The sequence below is a fragment of the Pleurodeles waltl genome, chromosome 12 (genome assembly GCF_031143425.1).
Source record: "Pleurodeles waltl isolate 20211129_DDA chromosome 12, aPleWal1.hap1.20221129, whole genome shotgun sequence".
Taxonomy (NCBI): domain Eukaryota; kingdom Metazoa; phylum Chordata; class Amphibia; order Caudata; family Salamandridae; genus Pleurodeles; species Pleurodeles waltl.
Window position 1 is genome coordinate 238,572,392 of NC_090451.1, and position 17,517 is coordinate 238,589,908.

At 40.4% G+C, this 17,517-nt stretch overlaps 1 protein-coding gene across 2 annotated transcripts in view; it reads left to right on the forward strand.

Moving 5' to 3' along the window:
* The window catches only part of LOC138267762 (IST1 homolog), a 211,160-nt gene that overhangs the window by 191,051 nt on the left and 2,592 nt on the right, over window positions 1-17,517 (forward strand). For both annotated transcript variants that reach the window (XM_069216951.1, XM_069216950.1), the window contains exons 7-9: window positions 4,828-4,977; window positions 15,503-15,619; window positions 17,278-17,326. In XM_069216951.1, the coding sequence (XP_069073052.1) occupies window positions 4,828-4,977; window positions 15,503-15,619; window positions 17,278-17,326 (316 nt within the window). The remainder of the gene's footprint in view (window positions 1-4,827; window positions 4,978-15,502; window positions 15,620-17,277; window positions 17,327-17,517) is intronic.

Consider the following 17,517-nt stretch of genomic DNA (forward strand, 5'->3'; position numbering starts at 1 on the left):
ATGATGAAGAGAAATACAATGACCTATCTCCATTACCGCACCTCACACTGTCAAAAACCAAAGTGTATACATGGCAATATCATTGCCATAAAGATCAAGGTTCATTCTGGCGACAGTGAAACATAAGAAAACGAAGGTACTTAGCTTCAGTACAGCTCCTGATATGGGAATGATTTCTGTGAAGTACAATATGGATGCTCATCACAAAATAACCAATTGCCTTTGTTGTATCATGGTTTAGGATAGCTTAAAACTATGAAAGCAAAACTGCAAATTAATGAGGATGTCCGTCCTGTTGCTCAGAGACCTAAACAAATTGCTTTTCATTTACAAGAAGCTGTTGAAAAATAAATTGAATCATTACCTAAGCATGACATTGAGTGTTCCACCGGTCTAACCCCAAGGGTTTCTCCCATAGTAGTAGTGCCAAAAAAGGAGCGTGGAGGAGCTATATGCATCTGCTTTGACATGTCAGGCAAACATGTTAACTGAGTGAGAATGACATCCAGGTCCACACATTGCTGACATGATGATGCAATTGAATAGGGCAAAGGTCTTTTCTCACCTTGACTTAAATATAGGTTATCATCAGTTGGAACTCAAAGAAAGTTGCAGGTACATTACAATCTTTTCTACATATCTTGGGTTGTTTCCAAACAAAAGACTTCGTTTTGGCATGTCATCGGCTGCAGAACTTTTCCAAGACGCCATTCGATGTATCATACAGCCTGCTGTGAAAGCGTTCAGTTATAGCAATGACATATTAGTTTTTGGAGCTAAACAGAAGGAACATGATAGAGCTCTCATACAAGTATGTTGTTTACTCAGTGATGCAGATTTGACTTAGAATGCAGACAAGTGTGAATTCAACAAGACAAAACTAAAAATCTTTGACCATATCTTTTCTGATGGGGGCATGACACCTGATCTTGCAAAAGTACAAGCTCTGTCAAATGATGATCCCCCCCCACGATGTTTCAATGGTACATTCTTTTCTTGGTGTGGTCAGTTACTGTTAAGGGTATATACAAGATTTTACCACTGTTAGTGATCCAATACAAGAGTTGAAAAAAAAAAATTCTTTCAGTGGTCACAAGAATGTGAGAGACATTTCAAGAGAATTAAACATGCCACTAGAAATGCTACTGAAATGGCATACTTTAATCGAAAACTTTATACAGAGTTAGTCATTGAGGCTAGCCCAGTCGGGTTAGGCGCTATCCTTGCACTGCACAGTGGACGCCCAAATGCCACTGCACAGTGGACGCCCAAATGCTCAACAGCATGTTTTGGCTTATGCTAGTAGAAGTTTGTCCCGCACAGAATGTGCTTATTTACAACCTGAGAAAGAAAGTTCAGCCATGGTATGGGCTTGTGAACATTTCCATGTGTTCCTGCAGGGAAAGCATTTTATGCTGGTAACTGATCATCAACCTTTACTGACGATCTTTGACAACCCAGAAGTGAAGATGCTTCCTCGCACTGAACAATGGGAACTCCAACTGCAAGAATACGATTATACAATTGTGCATCGTCCAGGAAAAGATCAGAATCCTGTTGACTACTTTTTGAGAATGCCTATACAAGGTCACAGTATTCCATCCAAGACGGCTGAAGCCTACATTAATTTCATTGTCCAGTCAAATACACCAGCTGCTATCTTGAAGCCCAGATTATCACTGCCACGAGCCACGATTGTGACAGGCTGATTTTATAAGACATAATTACACGTCAGTCATGGAAACAAAACACTCGACCTCTCACCAATGATAGTGAATATAAAAAATACAAAAATGTCAAGGATGAAATGTCCATAACTCAGGAAGGAGTTATACTGATTGGGGCGGGGCAGACTGTTTTGGATTGGAGCAGGCAGACTGTTTTGGATTGGAGTGGGGCAGACTGGAATGGGTCAGATTGTTTTGGCGTGAGGCAGATTGTTTTGGATTGAAGTGGGGCAGATTGTTTTGGGTTGGATGGGGCAAGTTGGAGTGGGGCAAATTTGAGTAGGGTGGGTTGGGAGGATTGGAGTGTGGTGGATTGGAGAGAATTGGATTAGGTTGAGTGGTTTGGATTGGTCTGAAGTGGATTGGATTGAGTGGGGTTGATTGGTGTGGGGCACATTGGAGTGGGATGGTTTGGGGTGTACTGCAAGTTTGTGTTAAAGCATAATTTTGGAATTTACACATAAGAAAGAAACAATGTTGGTTTGTAATATTTAGAAAAAGATAATCCTCATCTTTTGAGAACAGCGCTCACGGGTATAAACAAAAGAAAACATGAGTGCAAAGACTTGGAAAAATAAAAGAAAGTTAACTATGGAAAATAAATCTTTGCAATTTTTTTTGACGTGCTGGGCACATTTGTGTCAGTCACACGCCTTCTGTTTGCACGGCACTAGCAGTTAAAAAGAAGAAAATAGTACCTCAATCATGTTGGCAGTAGCAGACAGACACTGATTAAGTTGAATCAATCAGTGCTCGGTCCCTGCTCCACAGAGAGGAACGGAAATGATGCTAGGCCTGCAGTGACGAATTACAAGGCTGTAAAGAAGAGTGCCAGGCAAGCCAACAAATGGCAAACAAAGGGCAGGCTCCTTATTGTTAACAGCAGTCTCTCGCAAGCGAGACACTTGCGATAGCACATGATCTTGCAGACTCAACCTTAAAAATGGCAAGTTACTTTGGTTAGCCAGTTAAAAATAATAAAATATGCTGTTTGTGTAAAAAAAAATAAAAAAATCCAAACAGTTGCTTTGATTTCTTCAGGGACCACACAGTGAAGGCTATTACTGAGAAGCATGCGTTAGAATAGCAGCCTCATATGCCAATGTTGTAGGCCGGGTGTGGTAGCGCAGCTGTCTGCAGGGCCTATTACCAATTCTTTAAAATAGTGGGCTTGGTTGCACCCAGAGGAGTGTTATTCTCTCACCACATGCTATTGAGTATTTGATTAATTATTCCACGTCCTATACAGTGCTAGAATTAATATGCGTGAGGGACTATTTCATATCTCAAAAATATTCTAAATGGTCACACTTTAAATTCTTCTCGTAGATGCATTGTACACAGAGACAATCAATTTTACTTCTCGCTGAACAACAGTTTTTAGCTGTCTATTGTCAAGGACCTTTTGTCTATTATTCTAAAATGTACAGCGTGCTTTGGGCCAGCCCGCTGATTACCGCTGGTCGACTTCCTTGTCATTCTCAATTGCTTGCTTCTTATTCAATTAATTTCCTTAAACTTCTTGAGTTTTGTCTCTCCCCTTTCGCATAGCTTCTTTAGCATCCTTTTAAATGTCACTTGTATAACTACTTTTCCCGTTTTCTTTGCGCACTTGTTTGTCTGCTCTCTCCCCATATGCTGATTCCACCCTCACATCCTCCTGCACTGTTTTCCCCACCCCTCCCACATCATTGTAAAGCACATCCGCATGCATTTTTTCAAGGGTTGACTAAAGAGCTGACCTTATCTATTTTTTTTTTTTTTATCTCCAGCCTTCCACATTTTACATGAAAGTCCAGGTTCTGGCAGACAAAAGCAGCATTGGTGGTGTTGAGGGATAGGCAGGCTGCTGTACCCACTCACCCCGCATCTGAAGCAGAAGATTTACTTGGGGTGACAGGATAGTTTATGTTGTTTCTGCCAGAGGGCCCTACATTTCCTCCCTGAGCTACTGCGGAGACTAAACCGCCTGAGAGTTAGTCACACTTCACAGTCTTGTGGAAAGTAATTGGCCAGCACTTTACTTTAAGGTCTGGGACTTTTTCAAAAATGTATGTTTTTTAATTACGTTTCGTTACTTTTAGGCTGGATCATGGGTAGCTGTTTTTTACTAAAATCTGTTATGTGTTTCCACCCTACAATTTGAAAAGAAAACCTTGTCATTCCTAAAGATTGGAACATTTGAATTCAGTGTTCCGTTACAAGATACCTTAAGATATGTATTTGCTTTTAATTCAGTATTTAATTTTTTTCCCTTTACTTTTTAAACAATGCTTTACAAACAACCTTGGCAAAGCCAATAGCTTAGCACTCGCATTATACAGTTGAAACCTAATAGCTTTGCCAATGCTTGGTATTTTTAGTTTTTCACTGCTTCGGGCTTATTTAATTATTTACTCATTTGTAAAACGAGTCCAGATCTTTTGGCTTTGCCAATGCTTGTTTTGCATGTTCTTTAGGAAACCAGATACCATCGCAAAAATTGCAGTCAATATGGGTGAAACGGATTTCCTAGATAAATGAATATTTGCCACCGTGATCGACTATTTATATATAAAACAGGTCCACACTTCCAGGCTTTTCACCATCTGTTACTGCAACTTTCCGTAAACTTAGCACTCTGTTTTCAAGGAGATGAACTCACAGGAAGCAAAGTGTCATGTGTTCCGGTGCAGAATTAGTTAGGAGCTGCTCCTAGCAGAAAGCATTTTAATTAGCACTGATGATACTGTGTCTAAAAGCTGCATTTAATACATTGGTGTCTCCTTGTCTCCGGTTTCCGTGTTTCGGAGCTCTGTTAAGTAAGTCATTCTGTTCCCCTAGGACAAAGCAGAATTCTAGTCCTACGTCTGTGTCTGTGGAATGTCAGAGGTTTTTTTTTGTTTTCCAAAATCTGGTTACCTTAACTTGCATGCTCTACGAGGGTGAGGCACATCCCAGGACCTAGCTGTCCAGTGTCCAATTTAGCCTGGATTTCTCCCTTTGAGTGCCACTCAATGTATAAAGCTCCTCCTGTACTCCTCTCATGATAGTCCTCTTTGGTGAGTATCCTGTCCAGCAGTGGCATGGCTGATCTATGTCTTTCTTTTGTGTTCATCAGGCAGAGGCTCCTCATGAACCTGAAGCGGGTCCAAGTGATGTGGGATTTACAGATGACATGAATAAACGTGGTCCTGGCGGTGGCGGAGGTGGTGGCGGTGGAGGTGGCTTCACGCACACGCCTTTCTCCTACCCCACCTCTCAAAAACAGGTGTGTTGGAGTTTATCCTTTTTTTATTTGTTTCGAAGCCTTAGAGGTGTGAAAGCTAGCAAATTCACAGGGAGAGCCGAGCCAGGACTGGCCTTGAATGCCAGAATACGAGCCGAACTCCCAAAATATTTTGCATGACACAGCAAAGTCGCATAAAAATATGGCAAAGGCTCTTTCAGATTAAAAATAGGTTGTTTATTGTTCTTTTATTTTGCTTTGATATATTACATTCTGTAATTTCCCCAGCTTCAATGTCCTGGAGGCAATGCTATGAGCGGATTATGAGATATGTCACTTTGCCTTTTGCACTGAATATGTGTTCAATGTTGGTATTGTATGAGCACCAACATTATGTATTGAACTACTCACAGATATTTTATCTAGCACGCACCCGGAATTGAATTCATTCAATATTCCTCAGATTTTACACTCGGTCAAAAAGAGGAACAGTGAAGTAAAACGGTTTGTGTAGTTTCTCACAATCTGGTGAATTGGGGAAGCGAAGACTTGAACCCAGGTTGTCATGATACATACACACTGTGCAATGACACTCATGATGGATCTCCCTCCCTCTCGCTCGCTTTTACCCCCAACGGTCAATGCTTCTTGTTCAGTGACCTAAGTTACCACTCTTATGTTCAATAAATACAAGTGTGACGCACTAATTTAGACTGACACAATACATCTATAAAAAGTCTTTCTCGAAAAAAAAGTTAAATGTAATGAATGACAGGAGACTATTTTTGTACTTCCCTGACTTAAAAAGTTAAGAAGGAGCAGGCAAGAATCTGAATGACGGTAATTACATTGATTAACAAATAATTTTCTGACTAGCTGCAGATCTTCCGTAAGACGTGTGAATTGCAGCGAAGCTTGGCTGCACACACACAGCTGAGAAGCACCTTTTTAGATTGAGATGGCTTCAGGATTACGCTGCCTCAGTATTCCACGCTCGCACATTTAATTGCAGCAGCCAAGAGTTTCAGAGGAGGGCTTTGGGCACCAACATGTTTTTATTTACAAATTAAGCACTGCTTGCCCACCTATATGTAGCACTGCTGCATCTAAAAAAGCATTCACGTGCTTTACACAGAACAATAGAGAGATTATATTAGAAAATTATGGTAGCTGTTGCGTACATTAAAGTACAGAAACAAGAACTATTGGTTTTGGCAATGTGTTTTAACCATGTTGTACACCAGTGAGGCTGCTGTTCAGCATGGCTAAAAGTTGGTGGGTTGGGGTGCGGTGGGGTTGAGATGAGTGGGGTAGGAAACAATGTCATAGACTGCAGCGACTCGGAGAGGTACCCACTAGGGTAAGTTGTAATACGTACATTGGGTAGATTGGAGTTGAGTGGGATAGAATAGAGTGGGTGGGGAGATGTAGACTGGAGTGGGGTAGACTGGAGTTGGGTAGATTGGGTTGGTGGAGTGGGGTAGATTGGGGGTAGAGTCCGATAGAGTGGAGTAGACTGGAGTGGGATAGATTAGAGTGCATTTGGGTAGATTCAAGTGTGGTAGATTAGAGTAGAGTGGAGTGGGGTGAAGTAAGGTAGATCTGAGTGGATTTGGGTGGAGTGTGGTAGATTGGGATGGAGTGTAGTAGATTGGGTGAACAGGATTGTGGTAGGTTGGAATGTAGGGGTAGATTGGATTGGAGTGGTGTAGATTGGATTAAAATGGGGTAGCTTTGAGTGGGGTAGAATGAGGTGGAGTGTGGTATATTAAGTGGAGTGTAGTGGATTGTGGTAGATTGGCGTGGAGTGGGTAGACTGGAGTGGGATAAAGTGGGATTATGGTAGATTGGAGTTGGATAGATTGTAGTGGACTGGGGTAAATTGGAGTGGAGTAGATAGGCGTAGAGCGGAGGGGCATAGAGTTGCATGTCGTAGAGCAGAGTGGTGTGTCGTGGAGTGTTGTATAATGTAGTGGTGTAGAGTGGAGGGGCATAGAGTGGAGTAGAGTGTTGTATAGTGGAATGGTGTAGTATGGACAAGCACAGTGTGGACTATGTGAGGTGTGGTAGCTCACTGGCCTTACAGAAAACACATTTTCAGTTGAAATGACCATTACATTTGTGCAGACATATAGTTTTACTACGCACAAATGATGATATGTCGAAATTTCATCACCTAATGTATTGATGTGTTTTGATCATATTTAAATTTTTGTTTGATCCACATTTCAGAATTACAAAAAAATAAACTTAATTTGTACTTTCCTAATTCTGATATGTTCTGAAATATGAGTACAGTTACATTTTTTTATGTGCTAGGAAAAAGCCTTTAATTTCCCAGTACGATTGTCACATGAATTCTCACCTGAAGCCAGAGAACGAAAACACCAAGCTCCCTGGAAGACAGAGCGTGATATTTGACTTCTGTTTTTGAGTGCACAGCAAATGTGACAAGATAAGAACAAGATTTAAAGCCCTGTTTACAGAAAACGAGTACTCTGAGAGATACAGCAGTAAACAAGCAATGTTCCAACAGACAGATGAACTCAAGCTCGACAGCCTAAAAAACAAATAAAGCGAGTAAATAGAAAGCAAGCAAATGTGAGTTACAAATCACAAAGCCAGTTGGTCAGCAAAGGGTAGAATGCATTTCCAGGGAAGCTTTCATAATGGCCACAAGACATCGTTAGCAAACCAGACAGCTCTGATGTCTGGTAGACATGACCTAAAAAGGGATACAGACAAACTGAGACCTGGGGTTTGTTGAGTTGAACATGATAAAAATATGTTTTAGCAATTTTCTGAGTGAAAGGTTTAGTTGAGTTCTTAGTGAATTTCAAGATTCGGTTGCATCACCAGTAGCTTTTTTCAATGCTAGAAATATTTTGGATTTCGGAAGCAGTAGTCTTTAGTCTTAAACCTTTTTTTTTTTAAACTAAAGCTAGATTAGTACGCCAGGCAGCAATGTACTATCTTGTTTACTCAGAAAACATAAAGCAGAGGTTAGAATGTTAAGGATAATGTAACACTTCTAACACAGTGATACAATGATATACTAATATCCCTTCACAGCATTTCAAGTCATTAGCTCATAAAGGACTTCTCTATATCCCACCCTCACCACATCAACGCCCAATAGAGAGATACTAATACATGAAAAGAAACATCCTAAAGTACATGTCTCAGAGAATCTGTGTCTTCTCTCCAGGTGTAGATGGGATTCCGTAAGTATTATTTATAGTTTTTGAAATAGTGCTTTATTAACGCCTGGCCACTAACACCAGTGTGTGACTACAGGGGCATGACCCGCACTCCTCCCATGCAGCAAGTAGGCTACATAGAAAAAGGTAGGTTTACTGTCCATACGTCTTACATTTATTTATGTGCAATTCAGTACATGAATGTTTGAGCATGCGCACAGGTTATGATTGACACAAGCATGCATTAGAAATTTTGACAGAGCACACTTATAATAAACTAGCGTGCACTCAATTGTAACCTATTCTTTTCCTATGGCCACTACAGCATGGTGGAGCTCTGTAAGTGAGCATGCTTAACAAACGTGTAATGTTTTGTTATCTTCTTTCAAGTGACCAGAGTGGAATACCCTACAATATTCAAAGGCAAAGTGTGTCTTAAAAATACATGTTATATGTGTACATGTTGGATGTCTTGTGTGTGAATTTTGAGTCTTCTTGTCTCAGACAAATACCGGAAATAGAATTGTTTCAGGATACATAAATATTTCGTTATAAGTCTTGATGAAAGCCCTGGCCCCTTTGGCCTACAAAAATAGGGGCTGAAACATGTTGACTTTTAAAGTGGGGGCATAAGATCATAATTTCCATATACTTCCTAATTTTTCCATTATAATCATACCAGAAAACACCACTAATAAAAAGGAAATATTGTGTGTTTTTTTGTGTGGTATTTTTAGCATAAGACCCCCTTAGAAGAAAATATCTTAAGTGCTCCCTGGAATAAGGCTTTTAGAGACCAGGATGAGATCTGATGATGAAGCATGGCACCAATAGGGTGTGTAAGGGTCTTAAAAACAACACTGACTGATTCAATAGGAGGACATCACTCTATATCTAGATTATTGTCAAATTACTGAGGCAGTGAGCTAAATCTATGTGTGTGGGATACTTGACGTGTTAGAGTAGATAACAGGAGGTCGTGTCCAACACCCTTGTTTTCCTCTCTCCCTCTCCGGAATTTTGGTTTCTCTACAAAACTCTGGAATATTTGTGGAAGCACTGTTAACTGTTTAAGACAGTACTGTTTGGATTTGAGGTTCACAATGTCTCCCAACATAATGAGGTACAATGGAGTAATGTGTTGGACAGCTTAGTAGGTGAGACATGCTGTTTTGTAAATCGAGCAAGATTCGGGAAGGTGCCAATGGATGGGTTTGAAAAGGAGAAATTCAGTCACATTACTGGTGTTGATCGGCAGAAGGGTCGAGGACCTTTCGTAGAGGAGCTAGACATGCTTGGAGAGGTAAGTAGTGATTAAAGCTTTGCTGTATTAAATCTAAGATACAGCAACAGCGTGGACAGTTGATTTAAAGTCTTGATTAGATTTGAAGGCTTGAATTATGTTAAAGCCATTTCAATTGATAGCTCGCATTCTTAGTGACTTGGTTTTTTGCATATAGATAAAAATGTTGAATTTATCCAGTATGAAGCCAGCAAAGGGTTTTGCATCATAGTCTTTGGAAAAATGTTAAGCATCTTAAATTATCAGCTCAATTGTGAGCCACTTTCTATGGTGTTGGGGCAGAGATAGAGGGCGTCATTCCTGAGAAGATCAATTTTCAGGTTATTTTGAGACATCCAAGAGTCAATATCACGAAGGCAGGATATGAGTGAGTCGAAGCAAATGGTGCTTTCAGTCTGAAGAAAGAGCTGTGTATTGTAGGCATATTAATTGAAAACAGAATGAGCAGTGTTTCTCTTGGAGCCTCAAAAATGGTTAAATAGAAGGGTGCCTAGGATAGTGCCTTGGGGGACTCCAGTTGGTATAGGAATTTGCAATTTTGAAACATTGTGATCTATTAAGGAGAAGTGTTTTTAACCATTTTAAGTCCATAACCTGAATACCCATTTTTTGGATTAGAGTCAGAAAAAGGATATTGTGGTCAATGGTCTCATAAACTGGAAGAGGAAAATATTCAGATCTAACAAAAGTCCAGAGGCTTGTCGACAGTTTGTTGACAATATTTCTTATACATAGTTCCATGCTTTGTCCTGATCTGAAATGATTCTGAGGACTACATTTTTCAGTTTGAGTGGCAACACATCTCTCCCTGATTTTAACAAAAGACCTGTGATAGATTAATGATTATCTAAAAGTTTCAGCATTTTGCTTTTATATTAGTGGAGAATGATGGTGGCCACCTTTGTTCATAAGAGGTGTTTATTACGTCACGTCATGTTTTTTGACAAGAGAGGGTGGGGTGAAGGGACTGATGAGTAAATACAATCAGTTGTATTTGCGATGGTAAACATAATATATCCTTCAATGAAAGGTTTAAACGTACACCAGGATAAGCTGGTTGTTTTTCTGGTGAGGATGATCCTATTTAGTTCAGTGAGCGGTAGGCCAAGTATGTTGTATGTTGCCTTGGATCTTTTTGGTAAAGTGTCTGGGAAGGTCCTCATTTTGAGTCAATCAAAATAGTTGATTTTGATTTAACAGACCATAGGAGCACAATGTATGACACGTTTAAAATAACTTTCCACTGTTAAAATGTAGTCACTGTACTCAATAAACAAATGCATAATCTCACAGAATCATAACTAAGAAAGCACACCCACATCAGCTTAACAGCTTTTATCACCCTTAAAGCCCTCTATAGTTCATTGTGGCTCACATCAATTTAACAATAGCGTAACAAATGCTTGTGTACAAGCATTAACTCCAGAGGCGATCAATAAGGGGTTGAAGAACTTTATTTTGTACATTTTAGGTCTCCAAAAAGAAGTGCATAAATGTTTGCTTGGAGGTTGAATCTGAAGAATTGCTTATTGCACTTTCCTCTACTTTTCTGCCCTTGGAAAGCATAACAACCCAGGAAGGAATCCTAATCTTAGCCTAACGAAAATACTAACTTCGCAGGTGCTTGGAACCCACCTCAAATAGCATTGTAAGCCTGGAGTGGTTACAAGCTGGCAGAGGCCCTTATCCATTGGTTTTACAAATTCCATGTTGCTGAGGTGAGCAGAAGTAGAATATAGTAGAGCTATATTTTGTTTGCAGCCTAATTGGAGCCATCTTATTCTTGAGCACTTGACTAAGACCAGCCACCCCAAACTTTTGCACCAACATTCAATCCATTGCATGTCTCAGGCATTTTTTAGGTTTGGAACAACTTAGTATCATCTTGGAAAGGGGAAATGAGGGTTAGGTTGACCAAAGTGAAAGCCATGGGAGCAGGGAAGCACATTTTATTCTGACATCTGCTTAGGCTACCTAAGCCTCTTGATGAATAATGGTGTAGATTGATGAGGCTTTGAATGAAGACTAGACATGCTCCCAATAAGTCTGTTCTCCTTCTGGATAGACCAAGTCTTTGAGAACTCCAGCACCAGAATTTGCAAGGAAAATACAATTAGCGACCTGAAGTTTGATCTTAGGGAGTATTTGAGCCTCCCTGGTTCCTGTTGAAGTTAAAGGTTCACTCATTTATTTTGGAGACTGACACATTTCTAAATAGAATATCAACACCTAATTAAGGTTGCCATTGCATTTACCTTCTCTAAAACAACACTGTTGACCTTCATAGGTTAAATATTCACATTCTTCAGGCCAACTGACGTGGATGTGGACTTGGACACGATTAGTTTTGATCCCCAAATTATCCACAATGCCTACATATCTTACAAATGGACTTTTGTGAGATCAACACAGCATCACCCACATACAATAATAAGGGGCATGATATCTCGCCATTCTCCCAGGTATCTTATTTTACCAGTCTCCGAGTTCACTGTCCAAACTATTAACATAGATTTAAAAGCAATGGCATCAAGACACAGCTCTGGATATACCACTGGCTGATACAAATAATAGAGTATGCTCACCATTTCACCCAAATATAGCTAGGTTATGCAGTGATGTGGGCATATTGTGCAGCAAGCTTATTAAATCCCTCTTTACCCCAAGATCTTTCCAGATGGATCACAGTTTGGAAGGGTTGACAAGACTGAACACAGTCGACAGGGCAAGTATGACTCTTGTTTTTTTGACTGTGGTTTATTTAGTGACCAAGAGCTAGGGATTCCCTGTTCCGCAACCCTTCACACTAGTCAAACTGAACATCTGGCAGCCTATAACTATACCATCCCCCACAAAGTGTCTTAACCAGCAACCTGACTGAAGCCTGTAAAAGGGAAATTGGTTTAAAGCAGCTGTATCAGTCCTATAATCCTTATTAAAGATCAGAAGAAGAATAATGGGTGTCAACAGGGTTCCAGAAACCACCAGAGCTACATGTTGGATTCCATACTTTCGTTAATAGAGGAGCCCATAAAGAAGGATAGTATCGTTTTTTCAACAGGAACCCCATATTAGTGTACTACTGATCATGTGGTGGTAGAAGAGGATTTCATCCACCTCCTTTCAGTGGCACAAACTGCTTTCATTCAGCCACATAAGCCTCTGGTATACCTAGCAGCTGTCTTTTCTACTTTTACTTGGTTGCAGCACATAAAATGTCATTTACAGACCCTACTGGTTTATCATTGTTCTGATTGAGTAGCTCATTAGGACTCAGATTTTGCAGGTTCACAAAGTGAAACCTATGGATCCTCAAGTTAGTGGGCAGTATACAGTATTGTTAGAGCATGTTCTTTATGTCTGTATGTTTCTCCACTATTGGGTCATTTCTTTCTGGACGTAATATGATGTGGAGTCCGGATGTCATGGTCACAATAGAGGTGTATAAGTTGCAGGAGTTATGAATATCAAGACATTTACAGGAGGGGAAGTCTTTGTGGAAAATTGCCACACCACTTATACATTTATGGGTTCTGTGCTCATGTACAATCTAATCGTTTTCTGGTAGTAGGTGATCATTGAGTACCTTAGCAGGAGCTGTGAACTAGATTTCAGTTAATATGTTTGTTATGGCAGAACTGCATTTTGTAAGGGCCTACCTAATCCAGTGTTTAGATGGTGAACTTAATTGTGTACGATTGATGCCAACGTCATTGCTATGTCAGGCATTTCTAGCATTGCTTCTGTTTTGCCTCAGACTGAAAATAACTAGACTAGTCATTAAATGTAATAATGCTTTCAAATTAAGGTCTGTGATCTGCATAGCTGAGAGCTTGTGCCTAGTTGATAAGTTGAAGAGGGCAGAAGTGATATTATCTCTATATTATGAGGTCAAAGTCAAACTCCGGAGTATAAGTTGCATTTAGTGGGAAAGCAGGAAGTTGTTTGAGAGGGATTTAAATAAAGAAAGAAGTGCCTCATCTCTGCTCAAGAACGAGTTGTGAAGAGCAATCCTGAGTTCCAGGGTAAATTACATTTTTAGCTAAGGGACAATATCTCACTTTTGAGGGTTTAGTGTTTATAATAAATAGGCAACAGCATCTTCAAGTCTTATGTTGTTAGCTGAAGGATTGCATGGTCATTCTAGCCCTTCAAAGGTCAAACATCAGATTCAACGCCTATAATGTTATTTGGGGTATTGCAGAACTTTGATTTGTGTCAGGAGGATGGAGACTGTCAAGGTAAAAGGGGAAATTGATGTAGTGAAGAGAAGAAGCAGAGTCACGATGAAGAAATAACATATTTTCTTGAATTAGTTTTTCAAGGGTGATAGGGTGAAGTTTAACAGATGAAGAGTTTCGCTTGAGAGAGGTCAGGATAGCATGAGATGGTTTCCTCATGTATAGGGGAGTTGGGTATGGATTTTATGGGGGTTAAAGTAGTCGGGTAAGTAAGTGGTTGATAAGAGTATTGAACACCTACAGAGTTTGGGTTAGTGAAAGGGGAATTTATGTGTTGTCTTAGGGACTTTGTAACAATCTTATTATCACAGATTCTTAGGTGGAATGGGAGATGTGATAAAAGTTTCTGTTGGCAAAAACCAGACGAACTATGGCTTCAACAAGTTTGTTGGGTGCGAGAGAGGAAATAAAAACGCCAGCCAGCCAAGACTAAATGACCAAAGTGAGGATATGGTTAGTTTATCTTTTAGGTCCTATGTGGCAGCGATTGTGTACAAGAGGACACCACAGGCACAGCATGCTATCAGTAAAAAAGGGAACATTTGCTGCAAATAAACTCTGAATAAATGGGAAAATGAATCTGATCATCTCTCTCCCAATGTGTATGCTACATGTCTCATTATACTGCTTATTACTGTGAATCTTGTGATTATATGCACCAAAATATTTAGTGTATCCTGGAATTGTTTTTTATTCTGTGTACATCCTCCCTTTAAATGATCAGACCCTATTTGCCATGGCTTAATTCCCTCCCTTGAAATACTACTGGACTTTATGTGCTGCACCTGTACAGTCAGACAGATGGTAGCCTGAGTTTTGTACCACCAGAACTTGTTTCCTGTCAGTTTGTATGCTGTCAGTTCCAGTATACATTTTTTACATACCCTCTATTCCCTGGTTTTCTATACTGTTTGGCCCTACGTCATACATTTGTATTTTATTATCCTGTGTACCCTGATTTCCAAAATCCGTTCTTTATACCAGGATTTTCTATACTTTCGGGCTCTTTGCATTCTTTCTTTCTGGCCCTTGACTGTCTGCTTTCCCTGTTTATTGTATAACATTAGAACCAGTATGTTTTACATTTTTTTTCATTAAACCCTGTGTAGTGATTCTTTCTATAGAACCAGATCCAGTACACACAGTTTTTCTATAGGGCTCTTCTTAACGTATATGCCATCAGGGATCTGTGCCTGGTGGGCATGTATCAGGAGGCCAAGAATATTCTTTTATAGCACCTAAACAAATAGCTTTTCATTCATCATCAGATTTTGTGTGCCTTCCCACTGTATATCACATGACCCATCAGACTCTATGTACATTTCTATTTCTCTGCCATTATACCCAGAAGTACCTCTCATTCTACAACATAAGGCCCCAAAGACTCTTATTCTAGACAATCTGTCCTTGCTTACCTTTCCATTGTACACTCTAAGACCATGAAGAGCTACAAACCCGTATCATCTAAGTGTGGGTGGGATTACAATCTTTACTGCCCTATCCTCATGATCTTCCCATTCTTCATCACTCTTCCATGGTCCTACTTCCCTTCTGTACCATCAGTCTACAAAGACGCCCCCTTCTGTGTCAGAGATACAGTATACCCTTCCACTGTTTAATATTATAGGTTCTATGCCTTTCTCTGCCATAAAAATTCACTTCGACCACATTTCTACAGCCCGGTTTTATATATGCATGAATATTTTCTGTTGGAACCACTGTCCCCATCATTTTCTTTTAAGGTGACACCTGGATAGTACCCTTGAACATAACAATAGGTAAGAATGTTTCAGTGTGTGAACTTTTACTGTTTTTTTTCATAGGAAACGTTTAACGGTGTAGAGGTGGGAGTCTATGAGGCCTGGCCTTCGACCAACTTCCTCCCACCTCAGAACAGACCTCTTCCCCAGATCCCTGCCATACCACCAGCATATGAACCGGTAAGGTGACTAGCAGGAGTAATATTTCCAGTGTTTAGCTGTTGTAACCCATTCTGATGTCTTGCGTGTTATTGCTTCTCAGGTTGCTATATAGTTTGAAATATTCTGCATCCCCTTTCCTTCCCTCTTGTGCTTAAATAGCCTGTTCAGTGTGTCCAGCTTGATTAGGGGAAAGTGTTCCAACACAGTGTGTAGATTCTTCTTTATTGTGGCAGAATTCCAAAGTAGTTGAAGAACCTGTGAATTATATAATGTTGTACTCTCTCTGTGGGGGCACATCACAGATTCTGCAATATGAGCATACTTCTCCAACATCTGCTGCAGGCTGATACAAATCCTCCTCCTGGCTACGCAGATCTCAATGCAAATCTCAATCAGATTTCTCTAGCAGCCATGGCTAGACTGTTCAGTTTTTGTAACACCTCGAAAAGTTGAAAAAAAGTCTAAGCAGATTGCAGCTGGTACCTTTTGCAGCCGCCTTCATAGATTGGATGACTGCAAGACCAGGACACATTAGCACCATTCATCTGTCTTTATGATTCAAACTGGAAATGTTGACTTTAAAGAACAAAGTGTAGGGTAGGGACACTACCATATTGGACAAGAGCAGTATAGATCCTTTATGCCAGTGGGTTCTATTTAAGCGAACTAGTTACTACCAATGCCTGTTATAAGGCAAACAGCAAACTTAGTAAATAACAGAAGGCGATCCGGTGCAGAGATTGCATTATTGGCTGTGAAACAACCAGAAGATCAAATTTCTAATTCTGATTACATCTTTAGATAATGCACAATCTGTGTTCACTTTCAAGCGGCCACAGAGTCTCTGACCATCTTCAGGTAGACATCATTAGAATTAACCTGATAGAGGTGACACAGCTTACGGCCAGTTACAGGTACAATTGAGCCTGGGTCACTCTTGATAAATTGCACTTGCCTTAAAGACAAGTTAGACCTTATCCGTCGTTTGGTACTGCTGAAACTTTGTTGAGTTTACAGAGGTGAAATTGACAGTGCCATGATTTGGCATGGCATCTCAACTTGCGCCTGCCTTCTTACAGAGTGAGGGCCACTGCTGAACTTGTGTTCAACTTACTGGATGTGACAAGTTCTGCACCCATCCCAGCATGGCCGAGCCTTTCTACAATTATCAGGTTGAGAGAGAATTGGTCCATTGCTGTGTATGTGAAAGCATAGCAGAATTTTTTTTTTTTCACTACAGGAGAAATCGTGTTGATGCAACACTATAATTGTTTTCTGCTTTCAGAAGGAGTAGGATTGTGCGCGAGCACACACACACACACACACGAGTGTATATCTTCTCCTGCTGGGTCTCAGCATTCGTGAAATCGCTTTATGGAAAGCTAAGGGACTCGGGGTTGTACTGAGGTCCGGAAGGATCACTAAGGGGGAGCATATGTGTTGAGTGACTTATTTCGATATGAGTGTGCTCTCTTTGAGCTGCTCAGAGCTTGAGCAAGAGAATTCAAGGCACTTTGGCTCCAGATCCTATATTGAAGCTGTTTGTTTATCCAGCATGTCTTGCTGCAGAAGGGTTTTCTTAGAAGATGAGCCATCTTTGGAGGGCTTGAACGGTGTGTATGTTTTGTAGGCACGCTCTTCCACCAAAGTATTTAGTAACATTTATTCTCTTTCAGATTGATATTGCTCCTCCTGTTAAACCAGGTCCTCCTGGTCCAGTGGCAGGTGAGTACAAATGTGACTTAGAATCAAGAGTCTAAAGCAGAGATGATAAAAATGGATGTAGCTGAGTTGATGGTGACTTCATAAATGCAGCAGTGGAGATGATGACAATGCAGGGCAAGCATCTAATAGTACGTTTAGAGATTTGCGGACAACGCTGCCGCAGCTGGCCAGCTTGACTGAGGGAGTAGATG